The following is a 13,269-nucleotide window of genomic DNA, read 5'->3' on the forward strand; positions in this document are numbered from 1 at the left end:
CTGCAGAAATTGACGAAATTCGCCTACCTACGTTGTTCCTTTGATTGAATTTACTAGAACCCTTGTCATTGTAACTGACAGAGTGTCAGCATTGAATAATATACATGTATTTGAGTTTAGTCCGGTGTTGGGCTGTTTCTAAAACTTGATTGTTTTTTTTTTTTAGTGATGATTTGTACCTTTTAAAAATTTATTTAATGGTTTGGTTTTCTTAAGAGATAGCTTCAGTTAACTCTGCTGGAGTAAAGCCTATTAATGGTAATAGTAATCAATTTTCGTGTAGACAATTAACCTGAGATCAAGAACACAAAGCAAGATATTAATTTTGTAATCTGCATAATGACAAATGTTAATCAATATGCTTCATTGTGTGAAGGAATAGAGCAATGAAAGCAGATTTCATACACTTTGGCCATGAGTCATGTTCCAGGAGATCTTAGTTGTGATTGCAGTAAAATTCATGGAGATTTTTATTGGTAATGTTTTGAAATAATATACTGAAGAAGTTGTGAATTTAGCCCAGAAACTAAACTAAGTTTTAAACAGTGGTTGATGTTTTGTATTTAATCTTGGTGAGCTGGCAGAATTGCGAGCATGATCTTGTATCTTTTACTTGTTTCAGTCCTGAGTCTGCAGCCATGCTGGGGCACTGCCTTGAAGAATTTTTAGTCAAATGGTTCAACGCCCCCAGTACTTTTTTTTTTTAAACCTGGTACTTATGCTGTCATTCTCTATTGCCAAACCACTAAGTTATGGGGACGAAAACACACCAACACCAGTTGTTACAGACACAAAGACACATATGTATGTATGTATGTGTATATATATATATATATATATATATATATATATATATATATATATATATATATATATATATATATATATATATATATATATGATGGGCTTCTATCAGTTTCTGTCTACCAAATCCACTCAGAAGGGCTTTGGTTGGCCCAAAGCTACAATAGAAGATATTTGGCCATGGTGCCACACATTGGAACTGAACCCAGAACATGTGGTTTGGAAGCAAGCTTCTTAGCACACCACCATGCCTGATGGCCAAAATACTTAGTGGCATTTCTTCCAGCTCTTAACATTCTGTGTTAAAAGCTTCCCTAGATCAGCTTTGCCATTCATTGTTTTGGGGTGGATAAAATAAAGTACCAGTCATGCACTGAGACTGATGTAATCAACAGAACCCTCTCTCACTAACATTGCTGGCTTTATGTCGAAATTTGAAAGAATGTTGGTTTTGTGAAAATGTTTTTTGCTTATTGAATCTAGGGTTGTATATACTCTTTGTTATATATGAAGGCTTGTGGCCTATTGGCTAGGGTGTTGCACTCATGAGTGTCAAATCATGGGCTTGATTTCTGGACTGGGCAGCATGTTGTGTTCTTGAGCAAAACACTTCATTTCACATTACTCTAGTGCTGTGTGGGGGACTGGCATGTCAAAGAATAGACCCCACATTTCCTCTGCATGTCGTAAACGGCAACTAAAAGAGGTTGAGCTAGGATTTGCACTCCGACCTCATAAAGCCCTCGCCAACAATGACTACCCAAAGAGACCCATGGGTTGGAGTGTAGTCACCTGAGTGGCAGAAAGGTGTCATCCATCAGGAGTAGTAGGGAATAACCAACAAATGGTGAGTGCAGCGACATATTGTTACAGTGTATACCTCCATACTACTACTACTACTACTACTACTACTACTACTATATGTAGGGTTTATCTACTCTTTATTGTTTTTTTTAAATTTTATAAAGGGGTTTCTCTAAGTATAAATAGTACTATTTATACTTATAAATAGTATTATTTCAGTTTAGTGTTATTATTTATTAATTTATTAATTTATTTTGTATTTTTTCCTTGTTATTTTCTTTTTCATTTTGTTTAGATGACCCCTACTGTTGACAGCTTGATATTACCAGATTTGAAGTTTTATTCCAAAGTATATATTTTTTTAATGGATTGAAGCATTCTTTTTTTTTTTTTTTCCTTTTAATCTTTTATCTTTATTTGAAACTTTAAACTGCTAACCTTCACAATTGCTATAGCTGCCCACTGTTTTGCTTTTTTTGATTCTCTAAAACTTCTTAAAAATACATTTTCATTTATATATCAGTAACCAAACACCGGGAGCAGGTGTTAGTTTTAAATCTCTGTTCCAGTTATTCCTCGTCTTTTATACAAAGTATCTCTTCATCCCTACATACTCAGTAAAGTGTTATGTTTTCTCAATACTGGTCATAAGCACTTTGTACTGATCTTAATGTATGCCACACAAATATAAGAGATGATGAAAAAGAAGGGCTCATACAAAAGGGATTAGATTATATTGGAATTTTAACTCCTTAACCATGACTTCAAACATTTCCCTTTCTGTCTTGGTATACCTAGACATTTATTTTAATATATGATGCTGTAGCCTCTGTACAAGTTTCATGCAGTGTTGTGCTTAGCTTCAGTTTTTGATTGCAAGAAAACTGTCCAACAAAATAATTTTTCATTTTTTTTTAAAGATTAGGATAATTAAAAGAATGTAGGAAGCAAGTTTCAGCTAACAGAAGTAAAATGACATGTTCCATGGAGCAGGGGTAGTTTATTGCATGAATGAATGGTTTACATTAGGGTTCCATACAAAGGGAGGATAGTATATTTTGAGAATGTGTGGTTTGAATTAAGGTTTCTTAAGGCTATATTTTTGTGGTTAAAAAACTTCATAGTGTGTTGAGTTTAGTGTTTATTGAGAAGAAACTGTATGAAACAAAAGGCTAAGTGTTATCAGTGTGTTTGATTGGAGGTGGAGTACATTTGTAAATTGTGTAAATCATCTTTGAGCAATCAAGGAGAGGCAAAGAAAAATGAAGAACACCAATGAACCAAAAGTTGAAAAAAATCCAGTAAAGCTTGAATAAGAAAAAAATCCAGTAAAGCTTGAATAAGATAAGATCCAGTAAAGCTTGAATAAAATGGCTCAAGTTGCAGCAAATGTGAGATAAATACTCCATTGTGAGTCCTATTAGAATGTTTTAGACTCTGAAATGCTGTTTCTGGCATAAGTAATCCTTAGTTATCAAAATATTTGATTTGTAGTGATGTGATTGAAAAAGATAAGTGATTTGAGTAGTTATGTTAGTTGTAGATAAACTTTATCCATCCTTCATTCTTAATACTGTCCCTCTCCACTCATATTTTACATTGACCACCTTTCTGTACCACCAAATTTTCTCTCTTTCTCTACCACCATACATCTTCCACTCTCTCCATGTACTACACCTTCCTTTCCCCTTACGCTCTTGCCATCTAACCAACCACATATCATGTCGCTTTCTCGCATCTTTCCTCTGTCTACTGTATCATTATTATCATCCTGTTGATCTTCACCCCTTTCTGTACTGTTTGTCATCTCCTACTCACCCTTACCTCCCCCAGCTTATATGTATCATTGATCACCCTTTTCCTCTCCTTACTACCTCCATCTCTCAACCATATCCAGTCTTTACAATCATCACCTATTCCTCCCTCCAACTATATTCATTATCTCTCAACACTTGTTTTTCATTCATTGTATTTGCTCCCATTCCCCATCACTCACTATCTCTCACTCTTGCCATACATTATTGCAACCTCTATCTATCCAACACACCCCCTGTTCTTCTGTACCCTCTGACTTCTACTCACCCTGACACTTCATCACCACTATTTTATCTCTTTTTCCAGCTCCATTCCAATTACTCCCACTCTTGTATACTTTGAGTTCTCATGTAGCTCCACTACAGCAGGAAATCTTTTCTGTTCCCTTCTCTCATAATTTAACACCTCATTTCCTAGTATAAAGCCCCCTCCTTCTCCACTATAGTCAAGCTCAGTCAAAGGGGGGTCTTAGTCTTGCAACCTGCATGGTGACCTCACTTGTGCTGGTGCCATGAAAAAAATAGCAACCAGCACACTGTAAAGTGGTTGGTGTTAGATGGGGTATCAAACCATAGAAACTATGCCAAAACTGACATTCAAACTCAATGCAGACTTCGGTCCTGCTTGATCCTGTCAAAGTATCCAATCCATGCCAGCATGAAGGAAGGTTTTTAAAAGATGACAACAATGATGATGATGATGGGTACAGAATAATGAGTTATTTTGTATGTATGAGTACAGAGTTAGTGATAAATTACTTTTACAGTTAACTCAGTTTTCCAATTGATTATTTTCTTATTTCGTAAGCTTTTAACTATTGTATAATGTTTATTAACCTGTTTTCAAGCCTTACAACTTTTCTGCTTCTGAATGACTTGGTTATTTTTTTGTACTTGCAATTTTAGTTGGTGCAGTTTAGTATCCCCTCCAATCGCCCACCCTACACATTGATAAGAGTTACTAAATAGGGAACAATCTTCAATAGATTGATGGGGATTCTCTTCTTTGTTTAACTGTCTGAAATAGTGTTATTTGGGTGGGCTTACCTGCTGTTAGAGCAGTAGTTTCCACTTACAATGCTTGCTGTTGTTGCAGTTTATGCATCTAGAAGAGTTGCTAGCTGAAGATCTTGGGCCTAGATTTCATTGCTAAGTGTCACCAGTTCATCTTCAGCTTGATATCTAAGTGTTGTATGCTTATAATTTCCATAGTTTGGATTAAATACACCCTCATGTTCAATGAATGTCTCTTGTTGATGCAATTGCTTTGCAGTGAAAATAGTTTGAGCTGAAGTTTTGAAGTTTGTCTTTGTATTATTGCAGTCTTTTCATACATAGGTGTGTAACTAGATCATTAAATCCATACCATGCTTTCACAGAGGTATTTCAGTGGCCATCAACATCAGCAGTCTTTACTCACTGCAAAGTACAGACATCACATCAGCAAGGTTTGATAATGGCTTGTCCTGCTGATTTCATATGTAATATGTTCCCTGAACATCTTGTTGCCACTTCTTTTCTTTTCATTCAGTGACGACTTATGATATCTGTACAGATACTTTCTTGAAACACAGGTATGGATTTAATAGTCTAGTTAACTGCTTATGTGAGTGTGTGTATGTACACACACACACACACAGACATACACACACACACACTGGATGCAAGAGGTATTTGAGGACATATTTGATAATTTAATAAATCTACTCTAATCTAGCAAAAACAAAATAAAATTTGGGAACATGTTCTCAATAAGTCTTCTTTTTTTTTTTAAAAAGATTATTCTATGAATATGTCTGCACTAAGTGATCTTAATTCATTTAGGGCATCACCTGGACAATGACAGTCTTCAGTGAAGCTATAGTATTGTGAAGATGTTGATTAGTCTCCTTTTCAACAATGCTCCAAATGTAATTGTCTATGGGATTTAAATCTGGTAAGTTTGGAAGCCACAAATTTGGTGTTACATGATCATAAAGATTGTGTGACATCTATTCTTAGGTTATGTGAGCTTTGTGAGAAGGTACTGAGTGTTGTTGAAACACATATGGCTTTTAATGCCATACTTCATCCATTGAAGGCTTAGCAATAGCATTAATTCTAAGACCTTGTGGAAAGATTTGAGGTAGCATGACATGATACACCACTCCTAAAACCATCTCAGTTACTGGAAACTTAGTGTGCATCACTCTGGGGACATCAAAAGAACTGCACAGAACCATCTGGTCTTTGTTAAAGTTTTTCTCATCATGAAGGTTTTTAAACTTCAGTTACTGCTTGGCACAGATCAAATATTTTTTTTTTCTGAGTCTTTGCAGACAGGAATTGGCCTCTCCTCAGTATATACAACTTAGTGGGCCTCATTGATTTTTCCGGAATCATTATTGATATTGTTTTGAACCTGTTGGATGAATTGTGGTGTCTTTATTATGTTTAAACACTTAGAAAGTTTCTCTTTGATACAGTTGAAACATTGCTGCCAAAAGCTTCCAGTTCCATCCCAACTTTTATGTACTGGTCATGCCCAATTTAGAAAGTTGGCAGTTTCTAAATTGTTGTGTTCCATACATAGTGCAACAATGATTTCAGGCTGCATGTCTTTCCATTTCTTGTGTTAGCATTCTATCTGCCATAAGGGATCTGAAACATTATAAAGCTTTTAATTTGTTTGAAGAGAACATTAAATGGTAATTGTCCTCAAATACCTATCACAACCTCTGTGTGTGTGTGTGTGTGTGTATGTATATATGTACATACTTGTAGTTGAGATATCAGGGTTATTAAATATTTCAATGCAAAAAGTCTATTTGTTTGTATTTATATTTGATTTATTCCCAACTACGTTGCTGTGGCTTTCTAATTACTGTTTTACACACATACACACATTATTTGCTTTACAGATATTTATTTTAATATTTTAAACATGTAGTTTTGCTGTGGAGTGTAACTTTAGAATCATATGCCAGTTCGTGGCATTACAAGTTGTGCATTGAACTATCTGTACGGGTTTGAGCTTACATGAGGTCTTGATAGAGTTTGCTATTATGATATACAGAAAAAACAGCCAAAGTATATTTGCTAAAAGTACCTTAACCCATACAGGGTTACATAGTCATATTAGTTTGACACCTGATAAGAAATTTCATTTGTTATGAAGTGTAAATATGTTGCACTGACCTCTTATACATGTGGTGATAACCAAAAGGAAAGTGCTATATTATTTTATGTCTGATGTACTATACTTTCTGGAAGGCTGACTATAAGTTTAGAACTTGACCACTCACACAGTCAGGTTTTCCATATAATGTGTGTGTGAGTTCCCTTAGTTGATGCCATGTTTCATGTGGGTTGTTTCTATATTTGTATTGCTTTCATATTGTGATTAATTGATTCTGAGGAAACAGCAATATGATGTTAGGATCTTGGGGGAAAGCATGCTCAATGCTAACCTAGTAGTAGATCTTGTAAGAAAACCTTATAGAGTGCATGCATGTGTAGTTTATATAGCTGGTAAGGCATGTCTTAGTATTACAATGATTTGTAGCCATACTGGTGTTTTGAGTCTTCTTGCAGATCTGCCGAGGTGGAATTGTTTCTGCATATGTCTAAGGTTCTCTTTCAATGTGTGGTTGAAGTGAAGCAAACCCCTATTCAACAAATATGGAGCATCACATGTTTTGTCTTAAAGTATTTTCTTAGTGTAGGTGTGGCTGTGCAGTTAAAAAGCTTGATTCCCAACCATGTGATCTTGAGTTCAGTCCCACTGCATGGCATCTTGGGCAAGTGTCTTCTACTATAGCCGTACGCTGAGTAAAGCCTTTTAAGTGAATTTGGTGGATGGGAACTGAAAGAATCTCATTGTCTATGTGTGTGTGTATGTGTATGTGTGTAAGAAAGCATGTGTTTGCGATTACTGTTGTCTCAGCATCATGTGATGGTAAAGAAACATCATCATTATACAGGTGACATTGTTCGCTATTATGGAAATAGGTGAGGGTCGGTGACAAGAAGAGCATCTGGTTGTAGAGAATCTGCCTGAACCTTGCAAACATGGAAAGGTGGAGCTACCCCAGCCTCTTCTCCCATACCTTAACCTCCGTCTTAAGGATGAACCCTCCCTCCTTGGGTATTGCAGACTTGTGAGCTGCATGGTGATCTCACTGGTGCTAGAGATACAAAAAACACACCCAAACCATGCTGGAAACTGGTTGGCATTAGTAAAGGGCATCCAGCTTTAGAAACCTTGCCAAAGCAGATGCTGGAGTATGATGTAGTCTTTAGGCTCATCAGTTATTGTCAAACAGTCCAACCTATGTCAGCATGGAAATTTAGGCATTAAATAACGGCAGTTATGTGGCTTACTTACTAATCTTTGATTTTAAAGTTTTTGCTTAAATCCATTTTGTACTTGGCAAGGCTGCTGTAGTTCTTAACCTTATCAAGTTATGATAAGACCATTAATGTCTCCTGTATACTACTTGTGCTTCCGCTCTTTTTAGCACCACAATACAATCACCTTGTAGCATCTTGTTTCGTTTTTGCCACTGACCAAGTGAACATTCCAACTACCTGAAATAGCTTTAAGTCTGTTTGCCAAGTAATTCAGTATTAAGAGATATTCTACTTTTATGATTGGTCCATGGTAGGTAGATAAAGGAGTAATTGTTCGTGATTGATTATTGATGTAGAGTACTGGTGAGTTGGCTGGTAAAGCAATTTGATGTTAAATATGCATCTTTTATTTTATATTTATTACTTGTTTCAGTCATTAGACTGTGGCCATGTTGGGGCACTGCCTTGAAGAAATTTTAGTTGAATGAATCAACCCCAGTACTTATATGTTTTTAAGCCTGGCACTTATTCTGTCAGTCTCTTTTGCCAACTGCTAAGTTACTGAGACGTAAACAAACCAACACCAGTTATCAAGTGGTGGTGGAGGACAGACATTCACACACACACACACACACACACACACACAACGGGCTTCTTTCAGTTTCTATTTGCTAAATCCACTCAAGGCTTTGATCATCCTGAGGCTAAAGTAGAAGACATTTGCCCAAGGTGCTATGCAGTGGGACTGAACCTGGAACCATGTAGGTTGGGAAGCAAACTTCTTACCACACAGCCACGCCTCTGCCTATGGTAAAATTCTTATCTAAAGTTTCTGCGAGTTAAAAAGAAAGCTTCTTAGTCAGACTTAGACAACCATCTTATTCTTAAGTCACTGAATGCTATATCCAGCAGAGCTGAGAAAGTGCAAGGGCCTCTCCTTTTTCAGTATTGTTTAAAAAAACAAAATGTGAGACTTTGCCCCATTGAATAGACGCTGCTATGCTCTATGAATAGTTAGATGGGAGGATCCTGTCAATTTACTCTAGCTTTTCTTGGCTTGGAAATAAGTATGTGAATGGAAGACAGAATTGAAATGACAGTTCACCTGAAGATGAAATATTTTACAGCAAATAAGGAAAATGAAATACAATGGACCTCTTTCTACAAGTGTACTCTGACAATACTGTTAAACAATTGAAGGGCAATTTCATCTAGACTACTATTATAGCTCCGGGACCCAACCAAAACCTTCTGAATGGATTTGGTTGACACAAACTGAAAGTAGCCCATCATACATAGGTGTGTGTGTGTCTAAATATATATATGTGTGTGTGTAATATGTATGTATGTATTTTTGTCTATATATATATGTATGGATACATTTATGTGTGTGTGTGTGTGTGTGTGTGTGTGTATACCTATATATTAACACATGTATGTATATCCTTCTTCTGTCATCATGTGATAGTTGTAAACATGCTTCACCTTTGTTTCCAATATTCTGTGGAAACATGTCCATCCATGGGGAAATATTACCTTACTTGGAAACAGGTAAGGGTTGGCAACAGGAAGACATCCAGGGATAAAAAATTTGCCTAGCCCAAGTCAGCATGGAAAAGTGGACATTAAAATGACGATGATGATGAGATATAATATTTATGCATGCACACAAACTTAGACGTGTGTGTGTGTAGATGTACATATACGTATATATCTACAGTTTGAAACTTTAAGTAATGAGTTATGAATCAATGTCAATACTAATAAATATAAACTATATGGAATGTGTTCAGTTGTTTTGTACACCTGTCTGTCTATCTATCTATTTATCTATATTATTATTGTTATTATACTTAGGCATAGCTACACTAATAACCTGGTGCTGGAACTCTGCATATGCTTCAGAGCAAAGCGTTAGTTGAGTACAGAGCAGTAATAAGAAATTAGAATGATAAGGAATAAGAAAATTCAACTTCGTTTACAAAGCTCTGATGAAGCTACAGGGTGATACACAAGCATTCAACAGTGAGTGCATTGCATCTTGTAGCAGAAACAGCTGTAAGCTAATGAAGTTCATGACAATTTCTTATTGTCTTGTCATTTTAATTTCTTATAAATATATGTATTAAGTATTTTTATGAGCTTGTAATTTTGACTTCTATATTCCCTATAGGAAAAGTATGTTTTCCCTTAGGAGAAGGAAAATGAGTTATATAAAAACTGTTACCCACGGCAGGAATCTGTATTGCAAGAAGGTTGTGTGTACTAGAGCAGCCTTACTTTCAACAAGTTCTCATCTAAAGAGCAGGCATCTAATCAGTTTTTCAGATGCATAAAAAGTTCATTTAAAAATGTTTTTGAAATATACTTCAATAGAATATAGTCAACAACTATTGAAGAGGTTGCAAGAAGCAACGAAAATTTTAGAAGAAAAATAATAAATGAGTGGAAATTGAACCGGTGAGTGTGTTAATTAATATGGCATTGAAACAGAATGACTCTCCCCAGGCAACAAAATATGCTTCAACACACAAATTCATATAAAGAATCTTGCAAACCAAATACAAAAACGAAATTTAAAATTAACTTTAATCCTTTAGCATTCAGATTACTCTGTCAAATTTAAATTTTTTTTATTCACATTGCTTTAAATTAACCATGCATTATCTTGTAGCTTTGAGATTTTGACAATGGGATTGTTGATTTGTAGAATGACAGTGTAGGGTAAATGTGAGGGATCAGATCTGGCTGGTTTGCATATAAAACAGGTAGACTATTTAGACCAGATATGACCAGCTTATATGCCAAAGAGTTAAGTGTAGAAATAACCTATTTCTCTTCTATAACATAAGATAATGAAACTGAAATAAGAATAAACTGATTTGGAAATAGAAAAATATTTCTATCAGAATAAAAGTTCATTGTTTGGTACATACACTTTTGATTGTTGTTTGAGTTATGTTGCTGTGGTTAATGAACACTTTATGAATGGAACTCATGAATCTAAATGTCAGCATTGTTTTAATTATTGTTGCAGTTATTCCAATCTTGTATCAAATTGACTTAAAAAATTTTTTGTTGCTTTATCTCCTCTGTTTTTGAGTTATAATTTAGGAATATCCAGTAAGGTGTCTAAATGAATATTATCTTCTGGCAGATTTTGTGTGTGTGTGTGTGTGTGTGTGTAATGCACACATGTGCACACATATGCATATACATACATACATGCATGCATGCATGCATAGGGTGGGAGTTTACAAAATATACATTTAGTTAATTTTCTGTTTAAAATAAATCTTTTAAGAGAAGATTCCAGAAATTAAATTACTTAAACGTTACCCATTTTTATTTAAAAGAGGTTAAACAACTTTTAGCAAATGTGATTTCCTTCTTATATATGCTAATGACTTTGAAACATTATTTATTTGAAACATGCAATGTACTAATAATTACCTTGGTTACAGTACAAAGAAAAGTGGGAAATCGTTATTTTTAAAAAAATGTATAACTCAGTATTGTTGGATATTGAATCTCAGGTAAAATATTCGTGGCTTGAATTGTTTCTTCATCTCATCTTCAAATTTGAATTTTTCAGATTCTTTCTGAATTGGAAGTGAAAAGGAGACCAAAACCACCTGCACGTGGCAAAGGCCCAGGTAACAGAGTCAAAGAACGACCAAAGTCTTTGGTATGTATTCCCTTCTATGAGTTCATTGTAAAGGTTTATTTAGTTGCTATAAGGTATCAATGAATTACTTAGATTATTGATAAGATATTGGATGAGGCTGCAAGCTGGCAAAACCATAAGCAAGTTGAACAACAAAATGCTTAGCACTTCTAGCTTTTTATCTTCTGAGTTTAAATTCCACTGAGGCTAACTTTGACCCTTATCCCTTCAGGATCAATAAAATGAAATACCAATCAAATATTAGGGCCAGTGGTATCGACTGAACCCCTCCTCTCAAAACTACTGGTTTCGTGCTCAGATTTGGAACCATTATTTATTAAATGTTTTTGATAATGATTCTGGTTTTTATTAGATTTTTCGTAATGATTCTTTCTTATTTGTGAGGAATGTTCCAGAATATCTTTTACATTACTGATTAAGATTCCCTATTAATACAGTTATCTGTTCTAGTTTTAGCTATGTAAATCTCTGTGAAGCATTAATGTGTTGAGTTTTCTATCCATCCATCCATCCATCCATCCATCTTTCTTTCTTTATTTCTTTCTTTCTATAATAGAGGAATTGGTGAACTGTATCTATTACCTTGTTTCAATTCCCTGTTGGAGTTACTATTCTAAGGTTTCCAATTTACTCTGTGAATTGTTGATATTCACTCTACATAATTGTCTTTAGTTGAAAATTAGATCTTTCATTTTCATCATTTTTAATGAGATTGTTCAAGTATGAGGTCTGCCCTGGTGACCAGTTATTGTAAGCAAGATAATCATTTCTAGATAAATCTCAGCAGGATCTATGTAACATTTCTATCTCATTCTATCACTTCTGGGTAGTTTTGCAATTTTTAACTGTTCGGTTTAGAAACTGATGTCTTAAACTTCAGAATTATTTCTAATGCTGATTACTCTTCTGTGAAGTGATACATTTCTACAACAGGCAAATGATATATATTTTAACAATTCTATCATGGAAAAAGGATTCAGAGGCAATGAAATAAAATTTTAAAAATTGAGAGCATAAAATACAGAGATGTAAGTAGATGTGCTGCAGTAAATAATTTGCTGCTTAATGGTCTTAGGTAGACATAAGGAAAACTAATATTTAGGAAAAGTAATTATGTTTATTTAGCAAATTATTTTGTGGCTTTATATTATCTGATGCTATGATAAATTGCCCCCCAGTAACTCTCTGTAAAATCATCAGTGATAGGAAGGGCATCAGCTATAGAAAATAAAATCCAAATGGAACATATGTGAAACATAGTTCCTGATCTATCTAGGAGGGCTAGAACCCTTTACAAGTACTCAGTTCCTGATGTTGTAGCCAATGTATGACAACAGAGAAAGTAAGATATAAAATAATTGTATGTAGCATTCTCCCCTAAGATAATGTGTATTAAGTAGACAGACAGACCTGAAGCTAATTTGATGCAGAAAGGGCATGTCTTTGGTGAGGTTGCGAACAACAACAAAAGGGCTTTCACAAGCATAACTGTTTGATTGATTAATCAAACTGAATGCTTAATCAAATAATTGATTAGTTAATTGGTTAACCAATTGACAAATAGATATTGAAAAAGTTAACTACGACCAGTGCATGTCTTTATTATTGGCATAATGACCCTCCTAAGATACATCACAAACTGACAAAAATTCTACATTAATGCTTATAAAATAAATTATATTTGATCCTTATTTCTTTTAAACTGCTGCCCCCATTTACTTTGGTTAACTGAATGGAAGAAGCTGTGTAATATGCATTGGCCTGCAGGACATACTCATTAAACTTATGGGAGGCCCACCTTTGCATTTAGGACCTGAGATGATGTTT

At 34.8% G+C, this 13,269-nt stretch overlaps 1 protein-coding gene across 14 annotated transcripts in view; it reads left to right on the forward strand.

Moving 5' to 3' along the window:
• The window catches only part of LOC106881761 (uncharacterized), a 129,387-nt gene that overhangs the window by 71,226 nt on the left and 44,892 nt on the right, over window positions 1–13,269 (forward strand). For 11 of the 14 annotated variants that reach the window (XM_052971824.1, XM_052971825.1, XM_052971830.1 and 8 more), the window contains 2 exons: window positions 1,904–1,957; window positions 11,350–11,442. In XM_052971824.1, coding sequence (XP_052827784.1) covers window positions 1,904–1,957; window positions 11,350–11,442 — 147 coding nt within the window. The remainder of the gene's footprint in view (window positions 1–1,903; window positions 1,958–11,349; window positions 11,443–13,269) is intronic. The other 3 variants (XM_052971827.1, XM_052971836.1, XM_052971828.1) reach the window with 1 other exon arrangement.

The sequence above is a fragment of the Octopus bimaculoides genome, chromosome 11 (genome assembly GCF_001194135.2).
Source record: "Octopus bimaculoides isolate UCB-OBI-ISO-001 chromosome 11, ASM119413v2, whole genome shotgun sequence".
NCBI classification, from domain to species: Eukaryota; Metazoa; Mollusca; class Cephalopoda; order Octopoda; family Octopodidae; genus Octopus; species Octopus bimaculoides.